The sequence below is a fragment of the Cheilinus undulatus genome, linkage group 3, assembly GCF_018320785.1.
Source record: "Cheilinus undulatus linkage group 3, ASM1832078v1, whole genome shotgun sequence".
NCBI classification, from domain to species: domain Eukaryota; kingdom Metazoa; phylum Chordata; class Actinopteri; order Labriformes; family Labridae; genus Cheilinus; species Cheilinus undulatus.
In genome coordinates, this window is record NC_054867.1 from 14666003 (window position 1) to 14682312 (window position 16310).

Consider the following 16310-nt stretch of genomic DNA (forward strand, 5'->3'; position numbering starts at 1 on the left):
CTATTGTTGAGTTTGTCTGGAATAGGAAACCAGACCAGAGCAATAAAACCAAGCACTAGATCCAGAAGGAGACAGCCCAGTCCCACTCCGTTACCCCTCTCATCAGACCAGCCTTTCCTTTACGGTTGTATCAGAGTAAACAGTGGTGTTGGGGTCACCAGGACTGCTGGGTAATTGAGCCAGAGTGGGCCGCCCTGTCAAGCCCATCGGCTAAAAATACATCGCCCACTGTCACCGTGCACCAAGTGGGGGAAAATGATTGTTCCTGCTGTCGGAGTGCAGGACGCTCACATCACCAGTGACCTTCTGATTCTAAAGTAGCTATTACAGAAAGCCAAAAAGACTCTAAAGGCTTGGTAAACTATCAAAACAACAATATATTCCTTGCTCGGGCAAATGGAAATCAGTCAGCATAAGAGTGTAGTACATATCAGGGATGTCTGTCCTGTGCACTTTAATAAGGGCACACAGAAGAGGCAAACAGCACAGAGCCATGGTGTTGAAATATTATAATGAGGAAAAGACACTCCTTGGACTTGCAAAGGTTATTGATTTGTCCTACAATCATTTCCTGCTCTTTGATATGCAAACTATCTAGTGTGAATTTACAGCAGTCCTATCAGACTCATTTCACAGTTCTTAGCCCCCGTGACTCTCTAGAGTCCTCTGCCTCATTAGGCCAATGTTCTCCATTACCAGCATAATTAAAATCTTTAGTAGCTTATCAAATTAAAAATATTTTTCGCTGATCATCTTGAGATCTTCACCTCATAGTTATTTTCCACAACAGGAATAAATGAAGACTAAGCATTTTGCACACAATGTATTACAATCTGTCGCTTGAAAGGAGCTCTTCTGGTGTCTATTAAACTGGTGATGAGAAACAGGGAGGGGGGATCTGGAGAGTATAACCCCAAGTAGATAAGCATGTGCAAATCGTCATTCATTTGCCAGCACTCAATTTGATAGTGGATTTAATTAATTGTAATGTTAAATGACTGGTCTTCACTACATACCAAAGGGATATGCATTGCCACATAGCTCACAATGGTTAGAAAATGTGGCTTATTGAAGCAAACCCTTTACAAATCTAAACAAATTCCAGTATTAGAGCTTTATATTATTAAAGTCATACTTTCCATGCATGTGTGTGTTTCTGTCCTCTGTAGAGAAAGTGACCCTTTTTTAAATAAATTATTTCCTTTTTGAGTACAGCCGGCTAGAGAACAGATATATGTGGAGGAATATGAATTGGCCTATCAGGTCGCAAGATATGTGATCCAGGCCGGCGCGTGACGCCCTCTCCTCCTCTCTCCTTCCCTGCTGCAGCTGTGAGCCAGTGTACCCATGCAAGAATGCAAAGGGACTCAATCAGAGTGATGATGAGCTACTCCGAGGCAGAGACAGACATCAAGGATGCGGCCAAAGTCTAACTGTTGTTCATAGGGCCGGCTTAAGGCAAAGCAGTGCAAGCAGTCAGCTAGGTCACTGTATTCTAGGGGGCGCTGACAGGAGCCTTCTAGAAAGTAGCTCAATACGTGAAAAAACTACTGGATTGTGGACTTCACTCTGCATTGCACCTTTGTCATGATCATAGTCACGCCACTGCTGTGTCATCGGACATCATGACTTCATGCAGTCTCTTCAGACAACCGGACTGCTGCAGATAAGGAGAGGTCAGCAGGCAGTGCTGAAAGTAGTGATTAAACCATGTTCAGCATATGTGTGATTATAGAAAAACATTTTTGATATTACAGGACAATAAACAAGTTGTTAAATAAATCAGGACCATCAAATGCTAAACATTTTACCCACAATTGATCCATGTATTTTTGCAGTTAATTGTGATAAGTTAAACTTTAATTTGAAAAAGTCTCTTGTCATCTGTGTTAAACTGAAGGTATCTGACTTCCTGTTTGATACAGACCAGCTTTATTTTGAAAGAAAATATGGAACATTGAGTAGATCGAAGATTATGACATGAAATTAACCACGGAAAAATTCACTGGATTGAAAAGGAAATAAGGAAATTGTAAGGAAAAGTAATTTTTGACATTACAGGGTGCAGATGACTTTTGACTCATCCACTGAACTGTCTGTTTTTCTTAATTGAAATGAGACATTAAGGTGCAGGGTTGCACTTGTTTTTCATCGCTGTGGCTGCAGGGAAGCTTTAAATTGCTTACACACGGTGTCCTGAAAGGGACGAGAAGTTGTATCAGTGCAGTTGAAAACAAATAATGCAGTATTAATGGACTCTTATCACACTGAAGTATTGCATTGATTATCTAGTGTTTTGTGTATTTACACACAATAAAATTAAATAAAATTGTGTTTTTTAGGTGTAACCATGTGGAGTATTGCTAGAGCTGTGGTCATTTGCAACATGTTTCTCTTGAAACCAAAGTAAATCCAAAAAAGACTTCTTTTTTTAGTTAATTGTGATAAGTTAAAACTTGAAACAGTTTCTGTACCAGTTTGGATTTTTGTACTGTCTTGTGCTGTTATGGGTTGAAAGGGAAACCAGGAAACAGAAAAAAAGGACAAAATTGATACTACATGATGAGGATGACTGTTGATTTGTCCACTGAGCTGGCTGTGAGGGTTATTTATTTATTTAATTATTTATTTTCTCTTAAGGGAAATAAGCGATTTATTATTGCATTAATTGTGGACCTTTACCTTATTAGGATTAGTACATTAATGCTGACAGTCTTGAAATAAATGATTTTTTTTATGTGTAATGATATCAGGTATGCATCAAATGTGAATTATTTCTTAATTACTATTTTTTCCCTTAGAAAAAAAAACACTGCATGGCACATACAGTATCAATTTGTGCTACAAAACCTTTGTTTGGAACAAATTTCAGTATATTAAAATTATATTATTGATTTTATTCTTTGGCATCTCAGACCCTAAAAATGTTAGGTGGCACATCTTTCCAAATAACAGATTATAAACCATGTTAAAGATAGCATTTTAATTGAGAGTGTAAAACTTAAGTTAGGATATTTTGGCATGATTTTATGGTTAAAATCTTTGAAATAAACAAATGTTATTCAGATGTATCCTTTTAAAGTTAAAAGGATCATTGAAAACCTTTGTCCAAGAATTTGCAAACTCTTAAATGTCGGAGTGGCACAACTGTAATCGTGGGTATTTTATTTTGAAATAGCTAACACTCATGGCAGAATGGCTGGTAGATTATTTTCAAGTAAAATAAAAACATTTAATGTTAGTCACAGGTTGGTATGTACACTTTCACTGTCAGGTGGAATAACCAATGCAAAACTGCTGAAATATTTTACCATAAAACTCCTGATTTTGTTTAAAAATATATATGTGTTCACTTTCTAATAAGAGCAAAAGTAGCAGGAGTTACTTTTACTAGACTCCATATATGGATGTCAACAAAAAAGTAACAATAAAATAAATAGATACATTATAATAAGGACAATGTTGCATTTTTTCCAAATTTTAATATTTTAAATAATAAGTGCTATAAAATTGCTCTTTTAAAAGAAAAATGGGGAAAGATTTCCTCATATCTAGTAGGCTAGATTAATGTTAAATCATGTTTTTACCTTTCTGTTGGGTTTCGCTGCTGCATTGTGGCATATAGTGTATGAAAAATTGTGACTTTTTGGACTACCTTCTGTCGTGAGTTTGTTTTTGAACACATAAACATCTCAATGTTCATTTAATAAAGTCAAAACTAAGTCATCATTCTAGGTTTATATTTATTTTATCCCCCTTAAAAAATGCTCTTTGGGAATTTTCTCCCTTCTCCCTTTAAAATCCTTTGCTCATCCGTGGTTGCCAGGATTGCCATCACTCACTGGTAGTAAATACACACATACTCACACACACACCATGCAGATAGCCTTTCAGCCAAACGTCTCCTCCGTCTTGAAGGGATTTTTTTAAAGGACTGTGTGAGTTGCAGTGTGCTTGACTTGTTAATGAGGTTTAAGTCGTCTGTGTCAATTGGAGGCGGTGCAGAGCATTAAGTATGTTGCACATTAATGTGCTTTTGAGAATATAACTCCAGGGTCCTGTTTCTCAAGGAGGCAGGGTTAGGGATGCTTTCTTGTGTTTCTATTGCAAATGTTTTTGTTTTGTCTGCTCTGCACATGTCTGTTGTTGTGGGGGAATGTAAGGGATTATTTAGATTTCATGCCTCGTCTGGATTATAATTATTTAATCATCCTGGGCACAAATGTGTGTGGATGCCAGGGATTTATGTACACAAACACGCTCCAGATCATAGAAGAAACAGACGGGAGAGTGTAAGGTAGAATAAGGGGGGTGGGCAGGAGCTTTCTGCACAATACCCTGTAGTGGAATGTTTTCTAATTAATACTTGGCTTTGTTTACAGATGCTTTGATTTAATTAAGTGGTGAAGAAGAGAGCTTGATTAGCTGCTAATTGATTTAATTATCCAATTTGTTTGTCTCAGGCATGATTCCAGCAGAGCTGCAGCAACTGTGGAAGGAGGTGACAAATGCTCATGTGAAGGAGGAACACAACAACAGCAGCAACAATGGCCAGCGGGGCCTTGACTTGTCATCCCCGGCACCGCCAAAGAACACACAACTCAACCAGCATGCCTCCACAAACGGGCAGTACATGGCCTCCACAAACGGCCAGTATGTGAGTCATAAGAGAGAAGGGTGAGTCTCTCCCTCCACGGCTCCTTTGTGCATTTTTCTGTTGTTCTCTTTTGGTTGCATGGGTCTTACATCTTATGCATGCTTTCACTATAAGAATATACAGAAGTCAGCAAGGGCACAGGCTTTTCAAAGCAATAGTTCTTATGTTATCTGCATTTAACAACTGATAGTAGATCAACCTGTTAGAACATCTTTGAGTCAAGAAATCAGAATGCCCATGTGCCATATATTCATATTTAATTAAACTGTTTCTGATAGATCAGTGGTGGAGAGGCCTGCCTGCATTAGGTTGAACTCATGGGTTTAACTGGGGTCACTGCTCTATGCAACTGAAAGTGCATTGAATCAAACTGCAACTCCAGTATCATTTCCTTTATCACGTACTGTATATCACTAGTAGCTGTTAGAACTGAATGTTCTTAGGAACTTTAATGCACAGTATGTGCTCTCTATCAAAACAATAACAAAACAGGTCAGCCACCACCTGCTCAGCTCTTCCTGTCTCCACTGTTTACTTCTTGTTTTGATTTTTTTTTGCCAGTGTTTTGGTTTCACTGATGACTTTCACAAAATTAGGCAGAAAAGCTGTCAATAATGGCCTTCCTGGTTCACATGGGGAGCTACTTACAAAGCACTCTGGGAGTGATGGTAGCACTAACCAGGGAGGGCACATTAGCAGCTTTTCTCCCTCATTAGTTGACATTCATCCATAAAATCAAAATGTCAGTTTTACTTTGTGGTAGATACGGAATTGAGTCCCATTATTATGATCAGAGTCCTCAGTTCAAAAGAAAACTCAATCAGTCTTTTTATAATTATTTGAGAAAATGTGTGTTGATTAGACATCATTTTTGGTCCAAATGAATTCCTGTTAAAAGACAAGACTGAGCTTTTAAACTTATCAGGTCCCACTGAACCCAAATAAGTGGAGATCAGGAAACTCAGTTTGCATGGGCACACTTAACTAAACCATTAAGAGTAATTTCAGACTTCATAGCTGAGCCGTGATGTACACAAATGTCAGGATAACAGAAATTAAAGTAATATAAGCTGAAATAACTTTGAGGGAAGAAAGTAATAAAGTAATTGCAAAAAAAGGCAAAAATTTACAAAAATTGGTTAAAAGTGGCAAAAATAGGTTAAATGAGGGAGAAAATGGAATAAAGTCACAAATATAAGTTAGGAAGGAATAAAAGGGGCAAAAATCAGCTGGAAAAAAAACAGCTAAAAGCTGTTGAAAAGTGGCAAAAAAGACCAAAAATTGGTGGCTTAATTAGTGAAAGTGGTTAAAAAGTAGCCCAACTGGCTGAAAGTGGCAAAAATGGGTTTAATGTGAAATCAAATATGGCAAAAATGGATGGAAACTGTGATGAAAAGGGGTTAAAAAGTGGCACGAATAAGGGTCTTGCACCAATGCTGCTGATCCAACACACATGCAATGATATCATCATTAAATCATAAGTAAAGAAGGCCCCTTCCTGGGTTTGTCAGGGGCCAAGTTTTTTATGGCTTTGAAAAGTGTGAGAAATATTTGAGGCAATGTAAGACTTAGGGGTATTCATTTTTTTATATTGATACAGGGATTTCAGTGCAAAAACTCTATATGTTGTACCTTTAATGGTTAGCAGTATTGATAAAAAAATAGAAATCATTCTCATCCTTTCTTGCCTAATTTACTTGCACCAACACCTGAACCTTGAACTGCTGGTGAAAGGAACCTCCAGGCATCATGAGCTCACTACCGCACATCTGCACTGTGTTTCCTTGATCATGAGTGGTTATGAAAGCAGAAGATAAACTATCTAGCATCATAAACCACCTCACCTTATGAGATGAATTGGGTTTGCTGGTCTAAGACAGGATCTAAGTAGCTTTAACAGAAAATAGTATGCCCTGTTGGGCATCTAAAGAGGAATACACAGCTGTTTGTTTGAAGCAGTGGAATCAGGTTTACAAATCCAACAGCCTGTACTGACTTATCTTCTATTCAAAGTTGTCCATCAGCACTGACACTTGAGAGAATAAGGCTTTTTTTTCTTGAAGGGTCAAGAGTTTCAACCAACTTGTAGTCCTTAAAACCATCAAACCAGTGTCTGGCACAACCTTTGAAATCACACAGGACAAAAATCAGCAGAGATTCCTCCAGTGCACATTGTTGCAATCAAGGAAAAAAACACTTGAAGCTACCATGAAGTATTGGCAAAGGCATAAAGCAAGACCTGGCCTTCCCTCTGCTTGATGCTGACAGACAGAGATTTAAAAAGATGTCAGCAGCGCTTTAGCACAAGCTTTAGTGAAGAAGCCAGTCGAGCAGCTGCACACACCTGTAACAGAATCAGTTTATTCTCATCCATACTAATCAGTTGAGGATTAAATACTCGTATTATTTATTATTCTGTGTGCAACAACAACTAAGAGAAAATAAGTAAACACGAAACATTTCTTTTAGATGCTCATATAGATTTTTCAACCAATAATCCTCGTGTAAAATCTGCAACGCTGCAACCATCAAGAGCATTGTTTCCTTCTGTTTATAACTCTGACTCATTCCATTCAGACTTTGTAAGAAAATAAAATTTCATTAAGTATGTTTATTCTAAGCAAGCCTTTAATAAAACAACTGTTATAATCCAGGGATTTCAAAAATCAAGTTGAAGCTAGATTGTTGTAAATAGAGAGCATCCACTCATCCTCCCACTGCTGAACTTAATGAACTTTTAATTGATACTGTTTTCGAAGTCCTGTTGTCATGCACCAGAAACAAGCCTCACTGCTGATGGGCCTGTTTTCCTGGCCGCCTTCAGATCGGTTTACAGCAGACCCTAAGTACCTTGTAGTTAGTTTCATGTGTCATATAAAATCTGCCCAGGCACAACGACGCCTGCAACTAAAACCTTAAGTGCATCCACAGGAATCACTCACCGGCTTTGCACTTCCGTCTTAAGGAAGGAGGAGAAATTCAATCACTGCCGGCTTGACACAATGAAGACAAGGCACGTGTTCCTGATTTAACTTGTCTCAAGGAACACTTCAGCAGGCAGGCTGACTTTTCTGTTTATTTGAGCAACATTACCGATACGACCAGAGCCATGAGTCACTCAATCACTCTGCACAGGAACTGCACAGACAGGGACAGGAGGGAGATATTCAATGATGGCTTGTGATGACAGTTTGGATCAGATCTCAGATTCTGTCATGGATTGGGTCAGTTTTTATGTTTTTTAAAGGTATTTGTTTCTACTCCTCAGCTACACAGCAAAAACTGGAGTGTTGATACATATTTCAATGTTTTAGAGTTGATTTGATTGCCAAAGTGTAATTTTAACTCCATTCTAAGTGAACTGGTTATTGACAGTGTTAACTGTTAAATTCCTTTGTTAATGTTTCTGGTGGACTGTTGTTTATGATTTGAGAAGATTTTGCACCATGAGCGAAGTTATCCACCAAGTCAGTAACTCTTCATCTGTTGAGTTTCATGTTTTTAAGTCAGGCATTTCTTGACTGAGTTTTTCTGTCTACTATGACCATGACAGAGGACACCCCACTCTTTCACAGGAGCTTAGAAAGAGTCAGAAAAAATAAACTAAGAATGAAACATTGCAGTGTGATGATAATTGCTGTAAATAATTAAATTAGCATGCAAGGCCTAAGGAACTAACACATTTTGTGTTAAAAGTACACACTTTTGTGTACTAAAATAACATTGTGAGTGTTAAAAATCAAAACTAAAAGAGAATTGAAATAACACTTTCTGAAGTGTCAAGTTAACCTGGAACCACTGAGACCTGAATGAACTCTGGGAAAGTGTTGAATTTAACACTATGGGAGTTGAATTAACACTGAAAATTTAACTGTGCAGCCATGGCTTAAACTGTGCATCTTAACTGTACAACAAATTAAATGCAATCTATGAAAATTGAAAATAAATCTCATAAATCACATCTTTTTTGTCAATGTATAGCTGTATTTCAATAGAAACCTCAACCCCCAGAGTACAGGAGGCTGTAATGTAACAAGCTATATTATATCAATAACAATATTTGCTAACCCCAATTAGGAACATTAACTCTACATACAAAAAATAAGTATTTTTTCCTCTTTCTCTGATTTTTCAGTTGCTTTATATATATATATATATATATATATATATATATATATATATATATGAGCTCTGACAGTGCTGAGCATGTAGCATATGCAGTGTTTATTTAGCAAGCATGTCTTTGCACTGACAGCATGCAGCATATGTTGTGTGATACACGCAAAACAAACAGGATGTGTGTGTTAAGAGACTAAAACTTAAGGTTTTGGGCTGATTGCAGCACTGTAATAGATTTTGTTTGGCTAATTCTACATCTCCATTACAGTAAACTGCAGGTTGACATTGCTGATGTTGAGTCTTGTACTGATGTCATACACAGCCACAAGCTGATGCCAGCATTATAAATACAGACACAGTAAGATGGCACAAAGTTGGAGCGGTGTTTGAAACAAAGTAACCACTTCTGCCAAAACTTTCATAAAGATATATTTCAGAGACTGATCTGTGTTGCAATTTGTGCTTTGGAACACAGTCTCCTTGTCGCTGAGACTACACAAATTGCTGTTGAAGTGCTGCATCACCTTTGTAAGGGGGAAGCATCCTTACTAAATGCTTGTCCCACTTCTCAAAAGCGATCGATACCTGCAGCTTTTGGACTGTAACAGATCAATTGTTTAAGAAGATAAATGAGCGTTCCCATCTCTCTTGCTTTTCCCTGGTTTTATATAAGAAAATAGTGCACACCATGCAGCTGCAAAGAAGCCAGAAAAATAGAATCAGTCATGTGGCCTGAGAAGGAAGGCGGAGGGTCAGAGTGTGGATGGAGGATTTCTTAAAAAAAAAAAAAAATGAGAATAAACTGTAACAGTGAGGGACTGGGTTGTGACTGGCTTTACACACTCTACTCACACACTCTTCTTTGCAAGTGGATTCTGAGTATGGAGGATATCAGTTTTTTCATTGTTGCTGATAGATTGAGTCCATCAGCAGACTGACATAAATCACTGGCTCCCATTCCGGGTCCAGGCCAATGAGTGTTGGGGTCTTCGAGGGTGTGAGGCTCTGTCTACTCTAAAGTTGTCTTTTTTTAGTCAAAGTTCTGGAGATAAAGCTGTAAAAATGCTAAATAGGCTTGCCATACACATTTAGCAACTCCTGTAATTCAAGTTATGTTGAAATCATTAGAATTGATGTTAATATTTTACAGCATTGTGTCACTTTTTACGTGTCGGTCCCGGGGGAGGGGGTCTATTCAGGCGAGGTGGGAACCACCGCCATAGATCATGACTTTCCTGGAAAGCAACTGGCTAGAAACTTTTACAGTCTTACATTTCCCCCTGTGTGTAAACACATAAAGGCATTGTAACACAGGGAAGGTTGGTGCTCTTTCTGTCGGGGAAAATCGTCATTTTAATGTTCCCTCTCCTCTAAAGAAAGCTGATGACACAGTTTTCCTCATGGCTGGTACAGGATCATTAGAGTGTTCTTCCCCTGGGCTGCCTGACAATAATAACATTTTGACAGACCTTCATGGGTGCAAGTCAAATTTAATGCAATACAGAGAACTACAGAGCGCTGTCCTTTCTTCCCTTCTGACATGTTTTCATACAGGAGAAAACCCCATGAAGTCTACATTGTTTTCCTGTAACACTAAAGTAGGTCATTTGGTGTAAACTCTGTGATTTAAAAAGCTCACAGCATTTGTGCCTTTTGATACCTAATGCACTCTTTTAACACCTGACACAAGACCCTGCATGCACATATGAGGACAATACTTTCAGGCTTTTATACAACACAGTAATAATTTCTAGGATTAGAATTTTTGAGACAACTGTCTGGAATGTCCATTTAAGTTTAAGTAATTTCTTTGAAAAACTGGAAGGCCTTGCTATGGAATTTTCATGGATATTTTGGACAATGTATCTTGGAACTTTTCAAGTTTTTTACAGGAATTTTGGAATATGTTTGCATATTCTAAAAAGTTTTATTGGAAGTTTTTTGCTGTGAAATTTTCAGGCATTTTCATGTAAATTTGGGTAATGTATTTGTAATTTTTGGGAAAAATCATCTGTATTTTTCGGGGTGATTTGCGGTTTAGGTATTTTTTAAGGAGAATTGGGAAATGTATGTGTTAATTTTAGGAATTTGATTGGAAATGGGGAGGGGGGAACATTGTTCAGAGGTTTCTGGGAATTTTCTGTCATTTCCATGGAATCTAGGAAGTGTATTAGTGAGTTTTCCTAGGAATTTGCTGTATACTTTTAGGGGGAATGTCCTTTGAAATTTTAGGGGGGGGGGGGTTGTTTTAATTTTGGTTTTTTTTTTTTAGGAATTAAAATTCCAGACTTTTTGGGGAAATTGGATTAGAATATTTATTTATTTTTTATGGGAAACTTTTACGATATATCAAAACCAACATTCAATTTACAGTAATTTTAGGTAGTTTTATTGAAATTTTATAAAATTTGTATTTATTAGACGTCATTTTTGGTCAAAATGAACCCAAATAATAAACAAAAAAATGCATTCCAAACCACTCAGGTCTCAGGAAGTTAATAGAGAAATCAACAACAACATTCCTTGCAAAAACAGCTCTTCAAATCAAAAGCCAGCATTTTTTTAGACCTGTCCACACATTTTCTTGTCAAAATAATATTGGTCTTCCCCTTGCTATTAATTGCCTGCATCAAAGCAGAGGTCTAAACATGCATGTAATGCATAATGTGTCATTAAAAAAGAGCAAAAACAACTCCCAACCACATTCATGAATGCTTGACCGCCCCCTAATTGCAATGCAATTATCACATGCTATGAACAACTGTGAACTCTTAAACAAGTAATTATAACACAAAGAAACCTGAGTGGACCTGTTAAATGGCTTGCTTGACATACAGTTTAGCAACATTGATATTAATGAGACTTTAATCTAACCATCAGCTTGTCAATCCTTGTGAAACCGTTATTCTGTGATCAAAATACTTTCTCTTTTATTGATTAATTGTAAAAATATTTCTAAATCAAAAAAGCCTGATTTTTTTGTGTTCAAAGAGGTCTCCCATCTGTTATTTAATATGTGTGTATGACTGTATTTGTACTGGTCGGACTTGGCACCACTGGAGTTTACTGTAATAAATCTCCTTATCTGGCCCGTTGTTTAAAAGAGTGAGGCTCAAACTAAAAGGGAAGCATCAATGTTGTGATCACAAACAACCAGAAGCACAGGTGGTAGCAATATAGGCCATTCCCCCAGGCTCTTGTTGCTGCAAGTTGTGTGTCTTGTATTGTGCCGGTGTCCATATGGCTGCCTGTCTCGCTCTCTTAGCAGACACCGCCTCAACACAGGCCTCTTCCTCTCAGCGCTGATTGTGGTTAGCTGTGGTTCCTCACCTCACCATATGGAAGATGTTGTAAAGTTTATTTTGAGGGATGTCTCCACTATTCAGACTGATTTGTACTGAGCTATTTTCGCCTGACAGATGTGTGCTTCCATACACGGATTGGCCAGTATAGATTTTTACTCAGCAGGGGTGTTTACAGGTGATGCTCATAGGGGAAATCCCTGATGCTCCTGAGGGGTTTCATGTTGCTGGGTACGGTCCTCCAGGTGGGCTCTGGGGCATGAGGCGTCAGAACAGGGCTGAACAATGCTGGAAAAATCTGCCATTGCTTTATTTTTTCAGTCTACAGTATAGCAGAAAAATTTAGAATTGCAGTGATTTATAAAGTCTTAAATAAAAGGATTAGGGCAGCCAGCCATTGAAATTTTAAGAATTATGGTTAATCTCAGAAGCTCTGTAGTTAATCGTGATTAATCTTCCTTTTCTTTAAATTTTTGAAATAACACTGTTTTTTTAACTGGTTATGTTTCATTTTGATTTTTTATGCTGTCTTTAACTAAGGATTGTTGACTTCCTGTTTGGATAGAGACTTGCTTTTATTTTGAAAGAAAATAATTAACTTTGGATAAATTGAAGATCATCAAAAGACCTGACTATGGAAAAGGGAATTTGTTATGGAGTTAAAGAACAAAAAAAGGAAATGGTAAACAAAAAAAGTCGACATCACTAGGTTATTGTTTTTTTCAAATCACTCACTTTTTATCACTGTGGCTGCACCGTTCATCTCTGATGGCCACTCTAACAGACAGTTCATCTGAGACGCCATCTCTGTCAGAATGGAAATGCACCCTAAAACTTTTGAAATCTGATTGAATTTCCATTTAGGGTTTGGGTAAGGATTAAGGTTAGGGTTAGGACACCAAAAGTTAAAGTCAAGAACCTGACCTCCAAGACCTGATGACAAAACATTTAATGAAGCTGAGTTAACTGTGTGCTCAAGGGGAAAAAGCTTGCCTTCTATGAGCAAATGTAGCTTACATAGCTCTGTTAGATAACAGTTACATAGCTAAGGAAGCTAAAGCTACGCTGACAGCGCAGCTACATAAACTACGTATCTATGTAATCGATTGCTTAAGCTCACATTTTTAAAGTTAATTTAGCAGTAGATGACTGAGCTACATAGCTAACATAACTAATGTAGCTAAGCTAAACTGACATACTAGCTATTTAAACTATGTAGGTACATTAAAATTCCCACATACTGAAGCATTGTCTGATCAAAAAAGCATTGTCTCTGTACTTAGTGTATTCAAATTCATTGCATTAAATGCTGACTGACTTATTAACTCTTATATTGCAGCCATACATCAGATTGCATAAAAAACATACAGATACATCTGGTCAGTTTACATGGGAGATAAAACCCCAGTACTCATGGGGAAGCCTGTATAAACACTGACATTTCTATCTTCTTTAAGATATTGTCATATTATGTTGTCATATTCTCCTAGTTTATTTTGAAAACTCTTTTAATTAATTCAATATTTATATTTTTGCTCCAATTTTCTTGTTTTTGCAGAATATCATTTTGCTTTATATTTTATTTATTCATTTTAGATATGCTTTTTTTGCCATCCTTTAATGCTTTTAATGTTATAACTTCTGTTTTAAACTCTGATAAGCACTTTGAATTGCTCTGTGTGTGCTCTATGGATAAAGTTGGCTCACCTTGTCTTGCAGAGGCCTTAAACCATAAAACTCCTAAATCTGTTTATCTAAATAACCTGTATTCTTCTGTGTATTTCCCTTTCAGATCCACACCAGAAGAGCTGCCCCCCCACAGTCACCCTCTCTATGGTCATGGTGTTTGCAAGTGGCCTGGATGTGAAGCTATATTTGACGATTTCCAGTCATTCCTCAAGTAAGTATAAGTCATAGTCGTGGGGGTGTTTCAGCCTTCTTCTTTCTTGTCCTTTTTGTTGGGTCGATTACATATTTTGTGACCCCCAGTGACACAGAGGCACTACAGGTGCAGCTGGTTGTTATTCCTGAGAGTGGATGCCTGGGTTGGCACTTCCCTCACAAGGGTACTGTGGAGGGGTTTCCCTCTGAGAACGGCATGGACCTCTAATTCCTGTGATAAGTGCAGTTCCCATGGTGACAGGGGCCATTTTTCCCAAACAAACAACAGTAGGATGTTTATCTGTAGCAGCCTGCACTTAGGGCGCTCTGCATGTTTGCCCTTGTCACTGGACAGGAGGATTGGTGTGTGTGTCTTTTCTCAGTGGTTTGTTTGTCTTTCACCTTTCTAGTGCTTTACTTCTTTGTTCCTTGTTGTTTAGGTTCTCAGTTCTCAAAATGAACCATGTAGCTGTACTTACAGAGCTTAGTCTTGTCTGAATCTTCTTCTGTGAAGCACTTTCTCACTGTCAAATGTGTAGCAGGTCTAAACAGCCTGAAAAAGAGCTTTGTTTTGAAGCACTACGTGTCTGACTCAGACCCAAGAGTTACTATCAGCTCTGTGTACACAATCACCACTCTAGATGATTCAACACATAACAGTCAGTACATTTGCATGCATTGTGAAGTCAAGCTATTGGATGTGGGGGTTTTAAATGACTTCTTAATTCAAGATATGAGACCCAGGCAGTGTGTCTCCATCTCAAAGTTTGTGCAATGCATCTGTTCTGAAGTTTTTATAAGAAAACAGACAAAAACTCAAAAATCTTGAGTTATTCTGCAATGCCTGACATCTTTGACTCTAGTCTATAGTCTAGATCCAAAGGGAGATATGTGGATCCTTAATCAGCTACACTGATCTGAGGCTACTACTGTTTAATCAACCAATCCATCAATCTTTGTTTGTATAGGGCCAGTTCATAACCAAAGTTTTCTCAAGACACTTTAAAATGGCGGTGGGTCTAGACTGTGCTGTCTGTTTTGGCCCATTATAATCAAGACCAGCTTCATCACCATGAGTTAAGCACTAGCAGTTTTAAGCCCTGTTACAGTGGCAACAAAAACTGGACTGTCCAGCTGACCACTCATGGTAACAGCTCTCTGCCAAAGCCTAGAAGGGGTTAGGGGTGGGGAAAAAAGCAAGACAAGGAGAGGGACAAGAGAAACACCAAAACAACAAATGAAAGACAAATTTATGGTGGGTTTTGGACATAAATGTACCTCTTATTTTGGTATAACTTTACTGATGATGGTAGCAATGAGTGAAAAATTTGCAGTTACAGCTATTAATGATAGAACACATGACAATTCAATTTTAGCATTAGCAGCTAGGATGACAATGAAATAGAGAGAGCTGTTATTAATGATACTATTCAATGTACAACGAGTGCAGCAAGCACAGCTTTTCTGAGAGCATTAAGGCATTCCTGATTAAACTGTTTCAATATCAGATGTTTTGGGGCTGTTTTAAAAGTTGTTGCAAAAAAATATACCCTAAATAACACAACAGATTTGTCCTCCTCACATTTTCTGAATTTTATAATCTTCTGGGCACTGGATGGACACTGTAGGGGGATTGATTTGGCCCTCAGGCTGCGATTTGTTGTGCAGTGCTGTAGAGTATGTGCAGAAGTCTTAGTCCAGTCTGGTCTGATAGAGGTGTTGACATGCAGGGGTAAACTGATCTCCAACCATATTAGTCAATTGCTGTTGGAAAGCTCTCTGTGGTAAAATACCTCACCTCTTATGCATATTTGCACTAATTGATCTACTGCTACCGTACAAAACTAATTTAATATATTTGACGTACTCAAATGCTGCAAGAAATTAATATTTTTACTGTAGCACTGATGCTGAAAGAAGGCTCTCTGCGGTAAAATGCCTGACTTCATATGCATGTGCTGATTAATCGACTTATCGTACTAATTATAAATTTAATTTATTTATCATACTTAGACGCTGCAAGGAACAAATATTTTCACTGTAATGCAAATTATGTTAAAAGGCTCTCTGCGGTAAAATTCATGTGCATATTGCACTGATAAACTATCTTAAATCATATCTTCTACCTCATGTAAATCTCCCTACATCTTTGCATGTTTTGTACTCTGATCCTGTCTAGACAACATGCTTGCACCCTTTGCACATCTTGCAGCCATGCTATCAAAGCACACAGACCAGAAAACATACCTACAAGAGCTTGTACATATTTAAATCTGAATTCTTTATCCTTTCTTTTTGAGTTTATTTATTTATTTATTTTTTAAAGATTTTTTAGATAAAGCTGATTCTGA

The 16310-nt window shown here is 37.7% G+C and overlaps 1 protein-coding gene across 3 annotated transcripts in view; it reads left to right on the top strand.

The window, feature by feature from the left end:
* The window catches only part of foxp1b (forkhead box P1b), a 206310-nt gene that overhangs the window by 167280 nt on the left and 22720 nt on the right, over positions 1–16310 (top strand). For all 3 annotated transcript variants that reach the window (XM_041783699.1, XM_041783698.1, XM_041783700.1), the window contains 2 exons: positions 4464–4677; positions 13871–13978. In XM_041783699.1, the coding sequence (XP_041639633.1) occupies positions 4464–4677; positions 13871–13978 (322 nt within the window). The remainder of the gene's footprint in view (positions 1–4463; positions 4678–13870; positions 13979–16310) is intronic.